The 19,915-nt window shown below is 51.5% G+C and overlaps 8 protein-coding genes across 8 annotated transcripts; 3 read left to right on the top strand and 5 right to left on the bottom strand.

Annotated features, from left to right (window-relative positions):
* Positions 1-232: 232 nt before the first annotated feature.
* Positions 233-2,544, bottom strand: Z518_00587 (uncharacterized protein; the record flags this gene model as incomplete). Its single annotated transcript, XM_013421189.1, has 2 exons — positions 233-380; positions 437-2,544. The coding sequence occupies 2 exons, from the start codon at positions 2,542-2,544 to the stop codon at positions 233-235; spliced, it is 2,256 nt and encodes a 751-aa protein (XP_013276643.1).
* A 1,877-nt stretch (positions 2,545-4,421) lies between these two features.
* Positions 4,422-6,341, bottom strand: Z518_00586 (uncharacterized protein; the record flags this gene model as incomplete). Its single annotated transcript, XM_013421188.1, has 1 exon — positions 4,422-6,341. The coding sequence occupies one exon, from the start codon at positions 6,339-6,341 to the stop codon at positions 4,422-4,424; it is 1,920 nt and encodes a 639-aa protein (XP_013276642.1).
* A 1,183-nt stretch (positions 6,342-7,524) lies between these two features.
* On the top strand, positions 7,525-10,769 carry Z518_00585 (uncharacterized protein; the record flags this gene model as incomplete). Its single annotated transcript, XM_013421187.1, has 5 exons — positions 7,525-7,914; positions 7,968-8,332; positions 8,387-10,162; positions 10,267-10,486; positions 10,545-10,769. 5 exons carry the CDS (start codon positions 7,525-7,527, stop codon positions 10,767-10,769), a joined length of 2,976 nt encoding a protein of 991 aa, XP_013276641.1.
* A 1,126-nt stretch (positions 10,770-11,895) lies between these two features.
* Z518_00584 (uncharacterized protein) lies at positions 11,896-12,593 on the top strand (the record flags this gene model as incomplete). Its single annotated transcript, XM_013421186.1, has 2 exons — positions 11,896-12,002; positions 12,098-12,593. 2 exons carry the CDS (start codon positions 11,896-11,898, stop codon positions 12,591-12,593), a joined length of 603 nt encoding a protein of 200 aa, XP_013276640.1.
* Positions 12,594-12,601: 8 nt separating this feature from the next.
* Positions 12,602-13,528, bottom strand: Z518_00583 (uncharacterized protein; the record flags this gene model as incomplete). Its single annotated transcript, XM_013421185.1, has 1 exon — positions 12,602-13,528. The coding sequence occupies one exon, from the start codon at positions 13,526-13,528 to the stop codon at positions 12,602-12,604; it is 927 nt and encodes a 308-aa protein (XP_013276639.1).
* A 470-nt stretch (positions 13,529-13,998) lies between these two features.
* Z518_00582 (uncharacterized protein) lies at positions 13,999-14,837 on the bottom strand (the record flags this gene model as incomplete). The annotated part of the gene is made up of 2 exons (XM_013421184.1): positions 13,999-14,739; positions 14,796-14,837. The coding sequence occupies 2 exons, from the start codon at positions 14,835-14,837 to the stop codon at positions 13,999-14,001; spliced, it is 783 nt and encodes a 260-aa protein (XP_013276638.1).
* Positions 14,838-16,253: 1,416 nt separating this feature from the next.
* Positions 16,254-17,050, top strand: Z518_00581 (uncharacterized protein; the record flags this gene model as incomplete). The annotated part of the gene is made up of 2 exons (XM_013421183.1): positions 16,254-16,467; positions 16,533-17,050. 2 exons carry the CDS (start codon positions 16,254-16,256, stop codon positions 17,048-17,050), a joined length of 732 nt encoding a protein of 243 aa, XP_013276637.1.
* Positions 17,051-18,140: 1,090 nt separating this feature from the next.
* Z518_00580 (woronin body major protein) lies at positions 18,141-19,900 on the bottom strand (the record flags this gene model as incomplete). Its single annotated transcript, XM_013421182.1, has 3 exons — positions 18,141-19,068; positions 19,199-19,537; positions 19,860-19,900. 3 exons carry the CDS (start codon positions 19,898-19,900, stop codon positions 18,141-18,143), a joined length of 1,308 nt encoding a protein of 435 aa, XP_013276636.1.
* Positions 19,901-19,915: the final 15 nt, after the last annotated feature.

Genomic DNA, 19,915 nt, shown 5'->3' with positions numbered 1-19,915 from the left:
CCTGATGACCACTGAACGAATGATCATGCAAATCCGTGCCTCATTAAAAAAAAAAAAAAGGGTTCAGCAAAAGGATCCGATTCCAACCCTGCTGTGTACATATTCTGTTCCTTTGAATGCTGGAAAATGCTGCAAAGTCAAGTCGATTCGATTTTGAATGGCCATATTCCACCCGTGCGTAGGATTATTGGGGTCGTTGATGGCCAATCTGCGGTATCAACACACCACATCTTCAAGACCCAACTGTCTTGCCACCGCAATTAGGAATTTTGAGGCCGGGTTTCAAATTTCTTCCAGGATCCATAAGTCCCCATTTATCCTCCCATTGTTGAGTGTCGGTGTTGTAGATGACTTTCCAAGGCTCATCAAATGCTTCAAACCTGTCCAGGAGTCAATATGAAAATCATTCAGCCACTCTTAAAACAACAAGACTGACCAAAAATAGTCGGTGCTATTTTCCAATGCTTGACAAACCCAAGTATCCATGAATGTATTCATTCCATCCACGCTGGCGACAGCACCACTCTGCCCCGGGGCACAAGAACCGTCGGTTCCACCACAATCCGTCCCTCCCCCGCTTGGCCATCCCGTTTCACTAATGACCTGTTTGATGTTTGGCATTCCTTCACTCAAGATAACATCATGATTCTGCCAGAAATCCCATGTCCAACCCGCAGCCGCTTCAGCCGTAACTCCGGCAAAGAAGGGATGGATGTTGGACATGACATAGTCAACGGCTTGAACGAGTTGGGCATTCCAATTGTCTCCCAGATCTGAGGTGGCGACGGGGAGATCATAACCTTTTGTCTTGAATTGCGACTTGACATCGGTCAGAATATCGATCAATTCCTGTTCAGATTGTGTCTTGTCCTCGCCTGCTCGATAAAGAGCTTCGTTGCCCACGATGACTCCTTTGAAGATTGACAGATCTTCGGTGTCTGCCAGAATCTTATACATTTGATCCAATTGTCGATTCGTTGTGGTTTGATTGGTGTCAATCCACACACCCAGCCACACTTTCATGTCGGTCAATTCAAGCCGATCAATGGCATGAAGAACCATTTCGGTTTGATTGCAGTCAGTACCGTAAAGACGAACAACATTCGTCAACTGTGAAAGGACAGCCATGTCCCGTGTGACGTTGTTCTGAGACGGTGGATAGGTAAAGCAGAGGGGATATTGCGTCCCCCAGGGAGTATAGTCCATACCTGGGAACACTTTGTGCAGATCCTTGTTGTTCATCAGCGCTTGGATTTCCGCCGAGTTCTTGTCGAGATCTCCATTGGCCGCCGTATCGGCATATGCGTTGTTGATATCACCACTCGATGAACTACTGGAGCTATCGGAGCCTCGAGTCCCAAGAACACCTCCGACGACGCCCGCTACAATGGCAAGGACAATCACGAGACCGATCCCAACTCCCACCCGCCATCTCATTTTCCTCTTCCCTTTAGTTTGTCGTGCCAACCATTCACTCTTTTCGGCTTTGCTTTCTGCACCGACGGCGTCATATGTGCCGCTCGGAGTGTAGTTTTTCGCTTTTCGACCGAAAATCCCTCCGAGGAGGCCAGCCCTGCCACCAGCAGCACCAGCAGTGGCGGCCGCACCGCGACCCAAGTTGCTATTCCCCATTTGCTGTCCCGACCGTTGTTGCTCTGTCATGAAACCATCGTCGCCGTCGTCGAAGATATTGTTCGGGTTGATGCTCGCATGGTTCATGATATTGGCCGAATTGATGGAGGGGGTCTGGTACGGGGAATCTTGGTAGTTCGAGGAGGACATGGGCTGGTTAGGGTTGGAATGATAATCTTCAAGGGGGATGCTTCTGCCAGAGAAGCCAGATGACCGAGGGCCTGGTGATCCAGGAGGAGTGATGGTTCCTGGCGTGGCAGCCCCAGCAGCCAGAGCAAATGAAGAACCGTAGGAATTTCGTTCGGACAATCGAGATGGTGGAAGTAATTGTTGTTGTCGATAGGGACTTGTGTCTCGACTGTATCCTCGATCATATGGAGAGTAGGATTGAGGAATGGACCGCACAGCACCAAGGCCACCTTCCCGCGGATTGTGATCTGCCATACCCGGGGCTCCCGAGTGAATTCCACCTCCCGCGACTTGCTCGCCAAAATTGTCCGTTCCCGCAGTAACGTCGGAGTAGGGTCGGTAGAGCCGTGAACCGCCCGAATCGTCTCTTGAGAGCCGATTTGGGCTAGCTCTATGAGGTGGCGGTGGAGGGGGTGGCATGTCGTCGTAGTTGATTGCCGGTCCTGGCCGTCTTGAGAGGCCTCTGGAAGGTGAATCGTCGCTCAGGAGGCGGGTATCTGGAGGGACAGGATGTCGTCGCGGGGAAGTGGAAGGAGAAAAAGGATTTGCCGGAGGGGGAGGGGAATTCGAGGGGTATCTGGGAGGAGGAGAGACAATGTCTCTAGGGAGAGAGTCATGGTAAGGTTGGTAGGGTTGAGATTGATGTGGCCGCTGCTGTTGCCCGCGCCTGTTCAGAGTCTCATCATCTTGGGTCTCAAAGGAAAAAGTCCTTCCGTTGGACATTGTAAGCTGGTGATTGGGCTGCGGCTTCCCAACAGCGAGTGAAATGCGAATGAGTACTCTTGCTTGCGTCTAGGTGAACCGTCCACACGATTCGATTCAACGATTGACGGTGAAATAAGAACGATTGTGAAGTGGTTCGAAGTAAACGAAAGTGCCTTCGCTCGGAGACCGCAGGTGATAGTGGGCTGAAAAAAGCCAGCGAGCAAAGAATAAGGACAAAAGCCTTTCAGGTTTGGCAGTTGTGGTATTCTTGGTAGTGGTGGGGGGCGCAGCTAAACAGAAAGGTCAATTGGGCGAACAAGAGTGGTCAGACGGGAGGAAGAAACAAGACGCAGTCAGCCGCAGCAATAAGGAATTGCTTTCTGTTGGCGGAGGTGCTCAGGAAAGAAGAAACAGTTCGTGTTGCAGTTGTTGCGGTGCAACTATTCCCCCTATCTACTGTAAGGTACCCGGCGCGCTCACCTGGCTGCCGCTGGATCATATGTACAGTTATACCGAAAGTACATGGATGTTGCAAAGTGTGGAGCTGCCAACCCACCCCCCGGACTAGCGTCGCCTGTTGCTTGTGAGACACAAGCCACTTATGGGACCTTGCCAATGAGAAGCACGTCGGTCAGACGGAGAAGGATGCCCAACAGAAACATACAAACAGGTGACATTCCAGAGGGTCAGACGCCCGCGTTTTCTGATGTGGATACATCTCATGGTGGTTGCGAAGCAAGCATCGCCCTCTAGACGAATCAGACATAACATTCTCTTTCCCCATATGGCGGCGCTCGTTCCTCGGCCTTCTTGTCCACTACGTCCTCACCACTTTCATCGATTTACCCAGGCCTGGTTGTGAAGACCCATGACTGCGCTCCGACGTCGGAAGTATTTGATTTTCCATCTTGCAATGGCGACCTTTGAAAACAAGGCCCTTAATCATAGAGGCGAGCGCGATTGGATCGGTGTTGATCTCATTCCCGATCATATAAATCAAGGCTGTCATTTCGAAAGGAGGCTCAGTTCGAGAGTACCGCCCGTGTCATCATCCGTCTCGTTATTCACGCCTTGTTCCTCGTTTCTGGAGGTTTCTGTTATGAGCTGGCCCTCAATATGGCCGGATCGACGCCGTAAGGGAAGGTTTGACGAGGGATAGCCTTGCAGGTCGAACAAGGCTATATCACGTGATGTGATCGGTTGGATCTGAGCAGAGCACAAACCCACTGCGCCATGGTGAGTATCCTTGTCTATATAGTCAGGTGTTAGCCAGTCACGTGACGCGTTGCCTTGGCAACGTCACGTGAGGCTGTTTGGCTTGGCTTAGAAGCCCACGGGTGTGTAGGAGAAAGGATCTGAGGCTTGATCTCGATGTAGAATCTTTGTCCGTCCATTTGCTTGGATTGACACCACCTGGCATCTTGATCGAGGCGGTAAGCCGGTGGTGTGTCGGGATTTTGATCTTGAATAACTCTCGTGTTGATAGGCGGTAGATAGTCTGGTGATTGTGTGAGGCTTTTTTTTTTTTGGGAAGGAGGGGGGTGCACAACAAGAACCGCACGAGATTTGCGTGAGAGTTTTGGCAAAGAGAAAACATACTATTTACGAACTGCCGACCGAAGTGAGATCTTCCACGGATTTACCTGGAATGTCCAACAAGGCTGGTTAAAGGTTAGTGTGTATGTCGGAATATATGCCCAGACACCGCGTCCAAGCACTCAATAAGGTCTTCATGTCTCGAGGCAAAGCTGTTTTCAACTCCTCTATGTCAGGGTGATCGTTTATGGTATGCTACCATGTCACGGAAACCTACGAAGAAAGTGCGTGGTTTGATGCCATGCTGTGTATACGCAATCGATGGATAGAAGAGTTCTCTGGTGATAATCCGACAGCAATCACCGACCAGGAACTGCTATTTCGTACCCCAAGAGCACTTCCGTTGATGCTCCTTCCCAACCACGGTTGCCTCCGGTGGACAGCAAAAACCGGCATGCCGGATCAAGGTACAGATGTGATACCACTCCCGTTCGGTGACCGGGCACGATCAAGAATGGTACAGTGGACCGTTGAGACTGGGATTCCTTCAAATCATAAAGTCGTAGAATATCATATGATGCACAAATAAGATGGCGACCGTTGGGCATGGCTTTGACGGAAGTAACCGCCCCGCTTCCATTCGGAAACCGGAAGACGCGCTCTGGTCCTCTCAATCCCTTTCTTAAGTCGTACTCTTCAACGGTATTGTTTCGCCTTCCTGCATATATATAGTTGCCGTCGGGTGACCAACATGCACTGAGGCACCACGGAGGTGTGTTTCGTGGCAGGATACGCGCAACCGGCTTGGATTGCCTTCGATCCCAGACACGTATAGCCCCATCGATAGATGTAGCAAGGAAGGTTGAAACGGATGTAGGAGGTGCCTCGGCCTCTTGATCGTTGCCCTGATCGCCGACGTGCTTCTCCATGTCTTCGGCGTGTGGCAAGCCATTGGCTAGTGGCTGTTCAGCCGTGTTAGGCACCCCATTAGGGACTTCGCCCGCAGTGACCGGAGTTTCGGTATTTGCCCCTTGAGCGGCAGACGCTGTTTGGCGTGTAGGCTGTGTGGCGTCTAACATGTCGTGATCAACCAATTCTTCTGGGTGCGGCCCGTTCGCCATCGCCCGCGACATTTCATCATCCTCTTCTCCAAACGCGTCGGCGAGGTCTCCTCCGTTGCCCATGACCCCTCCGGCGCCGTCTCCGAAGAGGTCATCGTCTCCATCCCCGAATAGTGAGTCCGGTGTGGCAACCGCGGGTTGTTCTGGGAGATTTTGACCTGGCGCCTCACTTTTGATACCATTGGGAGGTTTGCCGTCGTTGGAGGACATGGTGCCATTAGTTACGACAACTTGTCCTGATTCGGCTGGAACAGGGAGAGATGATAAAGGGCGTATTTCGATCGACGAAATCTGTACGGCACTCGCCGCGAAAGTGGTTCGTACTTGGCCGGTGTCCAAATCCCAGTCTAAAACTGTCTTGTCCCAACTTCCAGACAATAAGCTCCTCTCATCGGAAGAAAGGGAGAGGACCGAGACTGCAGAAGTATGTTTCTGCAACAGAGCAATCTCTCGGCCTTCATCATGTCTAACAGACTGTAGTCGGATGGCGCCGGATGCTGTCCCCGACAACAACCATAAAGCCTGGCTCTGGCAAGCCAGTGAGTAGACCGGAGACAGGGTTTGAGATGATTGGGGTCGAGAATCCCAATTCTCCCAATATGTCATCAAAACACCGGCTTTGACCACGCTGTCGACAAAAGGATGGCGTTGAGCTACTGTGAGGGCAAGTTTGTTATTAACTGACTCGACCCAATTGAATTTCCGGATGTAGCCGTCGGAGCCCCCGGTGAATACCCAACGCATGTCTGCAGTCGCGCACACAGCGTTGATGGAAGTGCTTTGGGGGGCAGCTATCGTCGGGACAATATCGTAGGTTGCGGCTTCGAGGTACTCGGGGGAGATGTTGGATCGTGCCGCCGCTCCACGTGAGAGGCCAGTTTGCAAGGCTGAAGACCGCTGCGTCCGATCCTGAGTGGTGTTTGGTTCGCCAGAACCATCTTCATTGTCCGTGGGTTGAGAGTCGCTCTGGTGACTCTCAGCATCATCATCGTCGTCGCCGTCGCCCTCTCCATCCCCGTCTAGATCACCGTCTCCATCTCCATCACCGTCAGCATCCCCATCGCCGTCGCCCTCATCGAGGTCCTGCATGGTCTCGTCATTGTCGTTGTCGAAACTTCCATCCTGGGATCTATCATCATCATCGTCAAAGGCGGGCATTTTCTCCGTCTGCACGTCCTACATAGCCTTATGTGATATGGTTGATTCCGACTTGCCAGGTCCCTGAATAAGGTAAAATGAAAAGGAGTCAAGTCGCTCGACTCGAGGACGAGTGTCTAAGCGTTTTGATCGAGATCATTCCAGATATGGTATAGTGTCGGAGCCCATGGTTTCGGAGCAGGAGAAACTTTTATCCGCTGGAGGGGCAAACGGTGCAAAATCCATCGTCCGCACTTGCACGGGACTCAATTGTTCCAACGCCTCATTTCATATCCGTGCTGGTCGAGACCTTGCTTTGGAACAAACGGTCTCGAGGTATTTGGTCGGGCCAATTCATCTTCGCAGGAATGAGATAGTTCGCCAACATTACCACGGAGCTGTAACAGTCTTGCCACATTGATCTGCCGTGTTCTTAAGAGAGCGGTCTTGTGAACTGATCTTGATATTAACTGTCTGAGACAGTGTGAGGGTGAGTATCAACCAGTGGGATCCATTTTCGAGGCAGTATACATCATCATCAGGTGGCAGCAGCCATAGCTTCGGAGAAGCAAATTAGAGAAGTACTGGCGGTCGATGAGGACTTATTCTTTGAGGAGCAAGTACTAGTCTACTCAGTATTGCATCGGCAGCGCACCCGCTACAATCCCTTCGTGCCCTCTATTCCACCTCCACGACCAGGACAACGAGGGATTTCTTGCTCGGCATCTCTACACGACGCATGATTGTCTAACCAAAGCGACCAAGCGTGGTTACAGGACTATTCTTACTTGTTCTCTGTCTGAATCCCCAGTCTTCTGCCCCTCAATTCTTTCCTCCCTGAATCAACCAAGCTGCTCCGTATTTGGTCGGCCTCCCCCTCCGATTGTTTTCGCGACCCTTCTACGGCCGGTGCCGACATGACGTTCGAGCGAGGATCAGGTCATCACCGAAGCAAGCGAGGTTCTCGTACTCGTGGAGGGGGCGCAGGTGGTAAGTTAATGATTCACACCGATGAGATGAAGCCCTCTTTGGCACAATCACTGATCTCGAGTTTCCAATAGGCTCCGACCGTGGTCCTTCGATGCAGAACGGCGGTAAGTTCCTCATCCGGTTTACCCGCATCGGCCACCTCCATCACCCCTTAGACTTCTCTCGATCCTCTCGTCAACGATTTAAAAAGGAAAATGCTGATCCAGAAGCAGAAATGAACGCAGATCTCTCGGAGCGATTCCAAGGTGGCCGTTCCCCCAACACTCGCCAAGTATTGACCAGCGCGTTGGACGATGGTCTCGATCTTACATTGAACGTTGACATCCGGGCATATGTTCAGAAACAAGAACAGATCAAACCGTCTTCTGATAAAGACGCCTGGCTTTCTCAACCCGAAATCCCTACAAACAACGAGCTGAGGGTGGCCGAAGCCTCTTTCACTCCCAACAAAATTGTCGGCCCTTACAAGAGTAAAGACAAATATCTCCGGACGCATTATACTTTGCTCCGAGAGGACGCCACCGGATCTTTAAGAGACGCCCTGCACGATTTCAAAGAGAACCCCGCAACCGCCGATACGAAGAAATTCTCGGTATACGACCAGGTAAGAAATTTGGAGGGGTCACATTGGAGCGATCGCCGTTGACAAGTGTCGAGGTTCACATCACGGGCTACACCTTCTCAAGAAAAGGCCTTGCAGCGCGCATCCAATTCTCGACAAATCGAGCCGGCAAACGAATCTCATGGGAAACCAGCAAACGCCTTGTGTCGGGCAGTCTTGTCGCGCTGGTCAAGGCCAAAGACAAACTCAATGACCTGAAAGAATTGGTAGTCGCTGTTGTTGGCGCAAGGCCTCTTGCTGGGGTTCTATGCCAGCCTCCCGAAATTGACATCTATTTCAATAGCCCTGAGAACATTCAAATCGACCCGCAAGAAGAATGGCTTATGATCGAGGCAAAGCAGGGGTATTTCGAGGCCTACAGGCACACATTGAGGAGCTTACAGAAGCTCAGTCAAGAGACGTATGTGTTCCCTACGCGTAACTAGCTTCTTTCCGTCCTAACAGAGAGGTCGAGATTCCCCTTGTCCAATGAAATATGCCGACTATCCTCTGCAGTTGAACCCCCGAATTATATTCAGGAGAGTCCGATTCTTGATCTTGGGGCCGCGGTCAATCCCGACAAAAAGGAAGAGTATTCTACGGTGGACGTAACAAAACCGTGGCCCCCTGCTCCCAAGGAGACGCTCGATGCTACGCAGTGGGAAGCTTTACAAGAAATCATCACCAAGCGTCTCGCCGTCATTCAGGGCCCTCCCGGCACTGGCAAGACCTATGTAAGTAAAATTGCGGTGGAGATTCTTCGGGCAAATCGAAAGGCAAACGACCCACCTATCATCATCGCCGCGCAAACGAATCACGCTCTCGACCAGCTCCTTGGACACATTTCTCAATTCGAGCCCAATTACATTCGTCTCGGGGGAAGAAGCACCAACGCCGAAGTCAAAAAACGTGCTCTGTTCGAATTGCGACAGAAGGAGAGAATCAAGCAGATCCCCGGCGGCCTCCTTGGTCGATCCATCAGTCTCCGAGTCAAGCAATCCAAAGCTATGACCGCTATTTTGGAGCCATTGGTCTCGCCTGGTGATGATCCTTTCTCTACCGACCGGGTTTCGGGGCCTCAAACACTCCTGCAATTGGGGGTTTTGAACACCAAGCAGGCCAAATCTCTCGAAGACGGGGCTTCTCAGTGGGTGTCGACCAGCAATACCGGGACGGGACCAATACAACTTTGGCTCGGGCGAGCAATCTTGCCCTTCGAAGTGAAATACCGTCACGACAGCTACGGCTTCAAAGAGGTTGAAGAGAACGACCTGGAATTCGAGCAATTAAGAGAAAATGAAGGGTTGAGTGGTGTGAACGACGAAGAAGACATTGAAATGCTCAGAGGCCCTTGGATCGGCCTTGAAGAGAAATTTACCGTCCAATCACCCTCGACTGGTGATCTTGCTAGGGCCTCTAAACTGCTCGAGACCACGTCAGACTTGTGGAGGGTCCCTGATTATCTTCGTGGGCCCATGTTCTCCATTTTCCAGTCCAGAGCGAAAGCAGCCATGGCAGAAAGATTTCGGGAGGCGGCCAAAGCCTACAACAACATCATCAAAGACAATCTGGTGGGCAAATGGGAACAAGATGCAATCTACCTTCAACGAGCGACAATCATCGGCATGACCACCACCGGATTGAGCAAATACCGGCCATTAGTCTCGGCCCTGAAGCCCAAAATCATTCTTATCGAAGAGGCTGCAGAGGTTTTGGAAGCTTCGGTGACGGTCGCTTGTATGGAATCTCTAGAACACCTTATCCTGGTCGGTGATCACCAACAACTTCAAGGTCACTGCAGCGTTCAGGAACTGGAGGGTGAACCATTCAACCTAAATGTTTCCTTGTTCGAAAGACTGGTCCGGAACAACATGCCTTACAGAACTCTGCTTCTTCAACGTCGAATGGAGCCAGAAATCCGCCGACTCCTTACGGATCTATACGCTGATTTAAGGGACCACGTCAGCGTCCTTCGGCGTGAAGTCGGATCGTGGGGAATGGGAAACATCAAATCCTTCTTCTTTGACCATCAATGGTCAGAGTACCAAGATGAGTTGCTATCGACATACAATGAGGAAGAAGCCAAGTTCATCGCTGGCTTCTACCGTCATTTGTACAAGAATGGAATTAGCCCTGAGGCCATTACTGTATTAACCTTCTACAATGGTCAACGAAAACAAATCCTCAGAGAATTGAAGGCATATCCGGACCTCCAAAATTTCTATGCCAAGGTCAAAACAGTTGACGGATAGTAAGTTCTCCCTTTTGACATTTCAAAAAACTGTGCCATTTTCTCCGAGTCTCGCCCGTCTCTGACGTCCGTCCGCAACGGGAGGGGGTACTAACGATATGCAGTCAAGGCGAAGAAAACGATGTTGTCATTCTCTCTTTGGTTCGAAGCAATCCCGATGGGAAAATCGGGTTTCTGGCCAATGTCAACAGAGTGTGTGTCGCATTGAGTCGTGCGAAATATGGTTTCTATTTATTTGGAAACTCGCGCCTCCTTATGGCCGGCAGTACTCTCTGGTACAATGTCATCACCAAATTGAGTTCGAACCCCAAACGCCTGGGAACGGTGTTGCCGATTCGATGCAAGAACCACGGAATTACAACTCTTATGCAATACCCTGAAGACTGGCACGGGACAGAGGGCGGCTGTGCGACGCCTTGTGATACGGCTCTGTCTTGCGGACATCTGTGTCCTCTTCGGTGCCACCCATATTCGCACGAAAGGGTTCAATGTCCCGAAGATTGCCAGGAAACTCTGCCCTGCGGTCACGGATGCAATCACAAATGCTCTCGGCCATGCTTTTGCCCTTGCGAGGAATTTGCAAAGTTCAATCACTCTGAAAATATGAATCATGGTGAAGAAAGTTTCCCTTCTTCCGAAGAGCCCGGAGTTCAAGATATTCGTGGATCCCAAAGTGTTGTTGATGGTCAGAGATTTCCCTCTCATGGAAGCACCATTTACTTACTGTCACAGGTTTCTACCAAACCTAATGTTGGACTTACGTGCCATGGGGTTGGAAACTGGATTCCCAGCCCGGAGGGTACCATCAGTTCTAATCCTCTCCCTGCAGAAAAGCAAGTCGAACGTCAGGAAGTGTGGAAGAATTTCGCGGGGACTCGTGACATGACGACCAACTCGCAATCCATGCCCGCCAGTCGCACGGATGCATTAGGTGAGAGCGGAGCGGCCAAGCCAGAGTCTCGACGGGGGGGAAGACACCGGTGAATTTGCGATACTGAGTCGTTCATCTAGCAGGGAGGCTCCTACAATTCCACTACCTGCGAGTGGAGAGAAAGACGGCAGCAGCTTTATGGATGATTTGAGGGAGCTGGATCCCTATTTCCGCAGCCTCTGCGAATCATGAGGGTTTGTGGATTGACGGAGCGTTGCTCTTGCAGACGGATGGCTATCTCGATCCCTTAGGAGTTCACGGAGTTGACGGGAAACAGGCATAGGAAATGGGATAAGAAGCGGCATACCGTAGAGAAATTGTTTCGTGTTCTAACCATGGAGGATGAGATTGAATTGCGCGAGAAGGATCCCCTGTGTGCTTAGATCCGGACCAATGCAGAGCAACCCAGCACGTGTAAATCGACAAACGAGGCTCACTACGAGTCCACACTAACACGTTCGTGGATGGGTAATTATGCGGGCTTATAAATTGAGTGCCATATTACCAGACCAAACATACCCAAGAAGTTCTTGGTTGGTGGTTATGGTCATGAATCGTTGTTCGCCTTCCACAGAGCACAATGTTCTTGTACAGTGCTGCAGTAATATAATCATGCTGCGGGGTTTTGGCCTTTTTGTCGTCTCGGCGAGACGAATCAGGTGCTTCGCGTGTATGCATGTATCCATATCTCCGGATTAGATGAAGAAGGGGAAAGGAAAAGTACAAAAGGACAAAGTTCATTGGCAAAACGACCTCCTCCCGGCCGGCCTCTCTTCGATTCAAATAATCTATCTCACCGACCATGGCTTCGGCAACCCAGGTCAAATCATTCCGAGAGATGCTCGGTGCGCCGCGCGAGACGGCATCGCCTCAAGATTCAACTCTGGTCATAATAGATGCTCAGAACGAGTAAGTACACATGCGTGGTTGTCCTTGCATATCGACGCTTGTCGCTGTACATATGTCCGTGTCTTTAATCCCCTTCCTAATACCTTTACGAATAGATACGCGCAAGGCCACCTGAAAACCGTCAACGTGGAAAACACCCGCAAAGCCATCGCCTCTCTGCTCGAGAAGTACCGTGCGGGTGGCGACGGGAAGAACATTGTGCATATCGTGCACAAGACCCCGGATGGCGCGCCGGTGTTCACGCCGGGCACAGCACTCGCGGAGGAATTTGACGAACTCAAGCCGCGTCCTGGAGAAAAGGTCATTCAGAAGGAATTGGTGTCCAGCTTTGCGGGGACGGATTTACACGAGTATCTGACTGCGCTGGGCGAGAAAGGCAAAAAGACCCTGTTGACGGGGTACATGGCGCATGTGTGCGTGAGTACGACGGCCCGAGCGGGCGCAGATTTGGGATATAATGTCGTGTTGGCGGGTGATGCGATTGGAGACCGAGATATTCCGGGGTTCACGGGGCCGGAGGTGACGGATGCGGTGTTGAAGGAGTTGGCAGATGCTTTTGGCACGGTTATTCAAAGTGGTGAGGTCAAGTAGACCGTGAATTAAGATGCACCAGGCTCTGCAGTCTCTTGCTCGATTTCGTCCTCTTTCCGCCACCAGATCACAGATTGGTGAAAAGGCTGGTTCTTGACGTTCAGGCCAGGCAGTTCGGCACATTCATGATTGCGTTTGAATAGATCCGTCATCTCGAGGTTGACTTCAGCTTCGTCTTTGGTGAATTCCTCGTCTCCTGCGATTCTGTCCTCTCGATGCATGTGGTCCAGAGACCGATGGAGCCATATTCGAGGATTGTGGAACATGATTTGAAGCTCAACTTGCGGCTCGGCGAAAGGGGAGTAGACAAATGCGGATGTTTGAGTTCGATCCTGAAGAAGCTCAAACCCTGCGGGATGGTCCACTTTGGTGGTGTTCAAACTGCGGAGGAGTTCGGTGTCGAGATCGTTATAGCATGGTTCCTGGGCGTAGCAGTGAGGACCATGGCCCTGGACTTGCTCGATTGTCTCCACGGCCGTTTGGAACGCGGCCATTTGGTAATATGCAGACTCGTGCCGGTCGATCCAGTGTACGTCGTCCCCGCAAAAACTTCCAGACCCGATTACGACACAAGTGGATATCTGGGAATGAGTGTTCAAGATCCGGGTGGTCAGGACTTTTTGGAGAGAGTGGCATAAGTCGCTCTCGCGCCATTTCGCTTCGATTTTGCGGTATTGTGCTCGCATTGACTCCAAAGTCGATCCTTGTGCAGGGTTCATTGGGCGTGGGGCTGCTCGGTAGAATTTGGTCACGGTCCTATCTCTTATATTCCATCTGAAAACAGCCTTGTCCTCGTTGGACTGGTCTGCAATTGATGGGTGATTGGCTCCTCGACAGGTGGCACTGGAGGACGTGATTCGAGTCCAACCCTCTTCGTCTACCACCTCTTTTCTCTTCCTGTGGTTTGATTTCTTCTGATGACTTGTATGAGGCATGTTCTCGGGACATGTATCTTTTCCTTCAACTGTGGACACGAAGGCCAAGAGGGAATCTGTTTAGGGAGGTAACAGGCGAGGACGAAATTGGCCGGCGAGCGGGACTCGGGCTAGAAATCAGGGAGGATTCGAAATTCAAGCGGGATAAAGACATCTCGAACTTCCCTACCAGAACGGAAAGATCGTGACGGTCTCCAGCGTTGTTGTGCAACGGCATTTGACCGGGGGATATAAATTTCATTCCGAGGATCAACCGACAAGGCTGAGACAGCCTTGTTCTTACAAGAGAAAGACCGACGAAAAACCGAAAAGTCCCAGACCAACAGCAAATCTGGCGACTTTAATTTCCTGGGATCTTGGCCATGAGATCCGGTTCCTCTTCTCGCCCAGGTCTGCTGCTGGTGAAGGAGTGAGTATCTACCGAGGAATCTAAAATAACTGCTCTGCCTTCCAAGTCTTCATTCTTTCACTCAAAGCCATTGCTGGGTTCCATGATGAGACACGAAAGCCCCACCATTCCCCTTCTCCACGCTGAAATCATGAATGACATTCAAGCAGGCTTCTGCCGATTCCAAAGGAGTCAACGGACCTGGCCAACCCGGTACCTTCTTCCTGAAATCGTCGACAGTTTTGGGTTCTCCCTTGTCGCCCCAAGTCGAGACGATACCGGGAGACAGTGCAAAGAACAAGATTCCGTCGTCCTTGTATTTCGCATTGTACTTGAAGACAACCATATTTGCTGCTGCTTTGCTGATGGTGTAGGGACCGGATTTCCAAACACCTCCGTTGACCACATCAGGATCGGCCATTCCTGAAGAGATAAGAACCACCTTCTTGATGGTGCTTTTCTTGATGAGCGGCAGGAAGGCATTGATCGTGTGAACGACACCGACAACATTCACTTGGAAAGAATTCAAGAGCGCGGTCTCCAGCGTCTCCGGGGTGTCTTCGAAATCATCGAGCCCCGCATCAGCAGTGGTGCCGTCGATATAGGCGGCATTGTTGATGAGGTGGTCGAGTGATCCGCCCGTGATTTGGGCTACTTGATCTCTAGCGGCCACCGATGACTTATGATTGGAGATTTCAGCTTGGATCATAGTGACGTTCTTGAGACCATCGGCAGCGACCGTGTTGTCGGCCGCCACCTTGTCACGAACTAAACCGATGACGGTATTGGCAGGATCTTTGGTGAGTTGTCGAACAAAGCCATACTGTGACCAAGTTAACGAATATGGTGTGGTGTTGACAAGCAAGAAAGAGGGCTTACTCCAAGACCACGATTGGCCCCCGTGACCAGGTATGAAGGCATGCTGAAAGAATGATACCCGCTCGATGTCTTCAAATAGAGATTTTGCAATGCGCTTGATCGATGAGAAACACGTGTCAGCTGCTCGAAAAGGAAGAATCTTCAGCATTTTCTGGTCGCGTTAACATATTCTATATATTCTCGAACGACAGCGAAAAGCCGCCAGCAAAATGTCACAATTCGTAAGTCATACGGACGAAAATTCCTGTCTGATTGAGATCGAATAATGCACTCATAAGCCGAGCTTGAGAAGGAACTGCTTCCCGTCCGAAGAAATACGTTGTGGCTTACTTGAGCCATGGGTGTGTGAAAACATGCATAGCCGGCCGAGCATGTAGATGCGGAGTTGCCCATGCTATGCAGAGGGAAAGTAGTAATAACAATGGCGACGAAGAGATTGAGAAGCATTTGGACAGCGTGGTTAGACATATCTGGGTATGAAGGGATGGAGGTGGACGAGAAACAAATGCCCTTGGAATGGTGAAATGGCCAGCCAGACTCTCAGCTTTTGATTCCATCTCCTGCCACTGTTGTTCCCGTCTGGGGATGGCAATCTTGGGAGCCGCCACGAGGATGAAGAGAAGCTTTCGAATCTCCGGTAACAAGCTCTCTCTTGTCTCATCGGTAGATACAGGGAGATGAGAGAGAAGTAAAACCATAAGCTGCGAGGCCCTAACCGAAGAAGCTAGATAATTAACTAGCCATCTGATCCCCTGCCACCGTCAGCGCTTACGGAAAGACTTCTGCCACCCTGCCACCAATCATCCGACCTCCGCGCCGTGTCGACCTCGATTGCAACCGCCCGGATGGAGAAGGACTGCTCGTGCAGGGTTTGAGTTGATTCTGTGCGGATTTCTTCGAATCAAACTGCACATCACAATGCACACCAATGCCATCTCTTCCACCACTAAACCCTGTTCCATCTTTCTTCACCGTGCCACTTCACTCAGATCATCGCATGCGCCGTTGCTGCCCACCACTCATGTCCTCTCTTCCTCCTCTGTCCCCTCCCAGATCATGCCCAGTCACGGCGTTTCCACTCGTTCATCCCCAAGCTGCTTGCTGACTGGGCGGTTGTCCGTCAGGCCTCACCATGGCCAATGGGCCCGGCGCCCACCATCCCACCTAGCGCCTGGCCAAGGGCAAATAAACTAAATAATACCCGATGCGGTGCTGTTCTCGAGTTCCTCCCATCTCGACTCCGACGAAACATCCTCCACTGCGACCTCGTCGACCCGGCCCAAAAGAGCCAGCCTCCCGAGACCACAGCGACGACCACCTGTGAACAGCTGAGCCGCAGGTACATCTCACGGCTCTCACCACTTCGTTGAAGACCACTTGACTGTGCCTCTTCCTCTCGAGCACCGACCCTGTTGTCCTCCGACGGCGCAAGATAAAGCGGGAACAGGAAATAGTGACATGGCCAACATGCTCTCGAGACCAGTTTTCGCGGTATCCCTGATACTCCTCTCGATCGTCAGCCTCGTCTCCGCACATACGGTCATCACATATCCCGGCTGGAGAGGAGACAATCTTCACTCCAATGGCACGGTGGAACAAACCAATGGTCTGAGCCCGGCCTTGGAGGGGGATCAATATGTCTTCCCATATGGGATGCAATGGACCTATCCTTGTATGTTGTCATCACTCATTCTCGTCCTCAATTCACCGACCCAAAGCTGACATTCGCCCGCGCAGGCGGAGGCATGCCCACGTCAGAAAATCGCACCAAGTGGCCGGTGAAAGGTGGTGCCGTCGCGTTCCAACCGGGCTGGTTCCAAGGCCACGGAACCGCCTTTATCTACATCAACCTTGGCCTGGGGACGGTTCCCCCCAATATGTCGAATGTCATGGTCAATGGAATCCAAATCATCGGCCCGACCAAAGATCCTTACCCCGGCTCGTTCTGCCTGCCCCAAGTTCCCCTTCCGGCCAACGTCACCGTCAATGTAGGCGACAATGCGACGATCCAAGTGATTGAGACAGCCGTCCATGGCGCGGCGCTGTACAACTGCGTCGACATCACCTTTGCCGAACCCGAAGATGTCCCCGAAGTCAATGCCAGCAACTGCTTCAATTCGTCGCAGATCACGAGCGACCTGATCTTCACCACGTCTTCGCTGACCGAAGAGTCCCGCGCCCCCGAGATATCGACAAATCGATACGGCTATGCGTGTACAGCCCTCCTCGTGGCTGTGGGCTTGATGTTGCTCTGAACGCTATAACCATTTATACGTGTACAAAGATACCCGACACAAATAAGGCGCGCTCGCAGCATCACCCAACCGCGTTTTCGGGTTCCAGATATCCTGAATCAAAGGACACTGATGGATTTCTTCCCTGTCCTCCCTCGACGATCTTTGTCCCCTATTCGGTGGATCCAGAATCCTGATGTTCCGGACTGGGGATGTATTTTCTACCCCTCTTCCCCCAGGAAGAGACGTCGATAGGAACCCCCGGTCCGATGGACGCATCCATATCTCTGTACCCCTCATCCTACAGGTCTCATGTCCGGTGTAAAAGCACCATTCATATACCATTGCGATGGTATGACTCAACTATTTCCTTCCTCTGCTATATGCATTGCGTGGCGCCCGGAATTGGGTGGGAAGGGTTGTGGATTCCTGATCTCAACGAACGACGGGAATTGAATTGACAAGAATGGGGATGTGACAAGGCGATGTATTCCTTCCGCGTTCGAGGCGAACGAGACCGAGTTTATCCATGCGACAGTCCTCGTGTCCGGGGTTGTTGAATTGACTGTGACATCTGATACCAGAGATCGATCATTATCATATGCCAGCGGAGGAGTGAGTTGAATGTCTGGCTCCCTTTGAGTTCAACAGAAGAGGCTTCGCCACCGAAGGTCTCGGTCAATCTTATCATATACTATTATCTTAATGAATCTGATCGAAATCAATCTGCTTTCTAATTGATGTTGATGCACATGATATGAAAGTGAAATTGCATGGTAGAATCATTGGTGATTTTGGGATCTAAAATCCCATTTATTCCAAAATCCTGTCCTATCCTAAACCCTATCCCTCCTTCCCTATCGCTCTGCTAGGCAGACGTCAGAAGCAGCATCTATCTACTCGTTCAGTCTTCTGATTCGTAGCTCTGAGTTCTCATTCATGTACATAGAAGTTGAGTTTGGCCCCAAAATGTTATGCACATCAAGAGTGTGTAAGCCCAAGGGGCCAGGGGTAGAGTAGATTGATCCAGCTCCACACCTGCTCCGCTCCAAATATCCACCAACCATCACCTCCCCATTACTTCCCCCTTCCCCTTCAAAACAATCTGAATCTATAGTCGGGAACCATGAATGATCTTCATATCAACAATCAACTCACGGCCACCGTCATTAATGACCAAGACACGCACACTGCCTCGTCCATCAGCAAAGGCACGATCAATGCGGTTGAACAGGCCGTCTTGATCCACCACGGGCAGTCCTTGCTTGACATCACCCGTCTCGGTCATGCAGACAATTGTGCCACTCTCACGGATGTCCAAGACGCGGTATTGCTTGAAGACCGGGCCGAGCATGGTCTGCACAATGACTGAGGGAGCTGGGTTGCTGACGAAGGAGCTCTCTTCGTGCAATTGACGCGTGAACAGGTCTACACCAAGATACCGGTATTGGCCAGTCTGGGAAGACATGCTGATCCGGATGACTTGGCACGGACGGCCTTGAAGGAGGAGAATGTCACCAATGCGGATGAAGTGGCACTGAATCGGGACACCGCGTCCGCCAAAGCGTGGCTCGACGAAACGGACTTGCTCAATGGAGCCATCACGGACGCGGGTGGGACCGGTGGTCTCTCGGGCGTCGGTGACGACCACCTCCTCCCGATCAGGGCCTGGGTAGCGGTGATGGGAGAAGGGATGCAAGATACGATCGGCAGCTCGCTCCACGCCACGGCGGAAGCTGTGGTAGTTACCCTCGTCGTCGTAGTAACCCATGTCTCTTCGTCGAATTGGCTGGTCGACCTTGATTTCCTCCTTTTGGACAGTCACGTCGGCTTGAACTGGACGATGGCGTTCGTATTCGACGTCGTAGGTGGGATCGACGCGTCGACGGTAGTCTCGCTCGGTGACGTCTAGTTGAGTTTGGAAGGTTCGGTCGTAGGCCTGGCGTCGATCGTAGTCTACTTCGACGTGGTCCCGGGTGTCTCGACGGTCGATTTCGATGTCAACGTTGGCTCCCCTGTACTCAGCGGGTGCACGGTACCTGTGGAGAAAGTAGGGCGGGTCAGTTGACGGTGCTCAGTGAAAGGTTGTCAACACGGGGATCATCAGCACGGAGCAGTCTAGGGTGCCGACATGTGAGGGGAAGGTTCATAGCCGCATTGAGCACATACTTTTCGCGTGTGAGCTCTACTTCAGGGTATCTGGAATCACGGATACGCTCACGATCACGCTCTTCGTAGATTCGGACGTCGTCTCTCTGGTACTGATCGCGGCGTGGACGGCTGTCTCTGTAGGTGATATCGACTTCTTCCTTGGAGAATCGAGTATCTTCCCGTCCGACGCGCGAGGAGGTGGGTGGTAATTGAACTTCCCCTTCTACCTTGGTGAGGGTAGTTTCTTCAGAAGAAGCGTCACTCCTGTACGTAGACGGGAAGACACTGATAGGGATGGGGACTCGGGCGTCAAAGTCCAGATTGCCAACTCTTGTAGGCGCCTCAACTCTCTTCTCCCTTTCGGCAGTCGAGAGTCAAGACTGTCTTGGGGGGTGTGGTAAAAGGTTCTGCAGAGAGGAAGGGTTGGAAGGAGAAGGCCAAAGGGTAATGCACGCTTGAAGCAGAAGAGCAGTAATGGAGCAGGAAAAAAAAAAGGTTGCAGAATGCAGATGACGTTCTGGGATGGCGGTTTGTGAAGAAGATGAGAAGCGAAGAGAGAAAAGTAGGGCCGTGGGAGAGAGCTTTAAAAGAAGAAGCTGTTAAAGGAGAGGGTGGAGGCCGGGGAGGAGAGTGTTTTGGTTGGTTGGCCGGGATGGTTGGTGGATAGACGCAGGCTTACAGGCTTGGGACTTCGGAGGCTGGGCTTGCGAGCAAAAACATCAACAAAAACACGTC

The sequence above is a fragment of the Rhinocladiella mackenziei genome, assembly GCF_000835555.1.
Source record: "Rhinocladiella mackenziei CBS 650.93 unplaced genomic scaffold supercont1.1, whole genome shotgun sequence".
In the NCBI taxonomy this organism is placed as follows: domain Eukaryota; kingdom Fungi; phylum Ascomycota; class Eurotiomycetes; order Chaetothyriales; family Herpotrichiellaceae; genus Rhinocladiella; species Rhinocladiella mackenziei.
The sequence above is the reverse complement of the archived record's forward strand: the minus strand, read 5'-3'. Positions and strand labels throughout refer to the sequence as shown.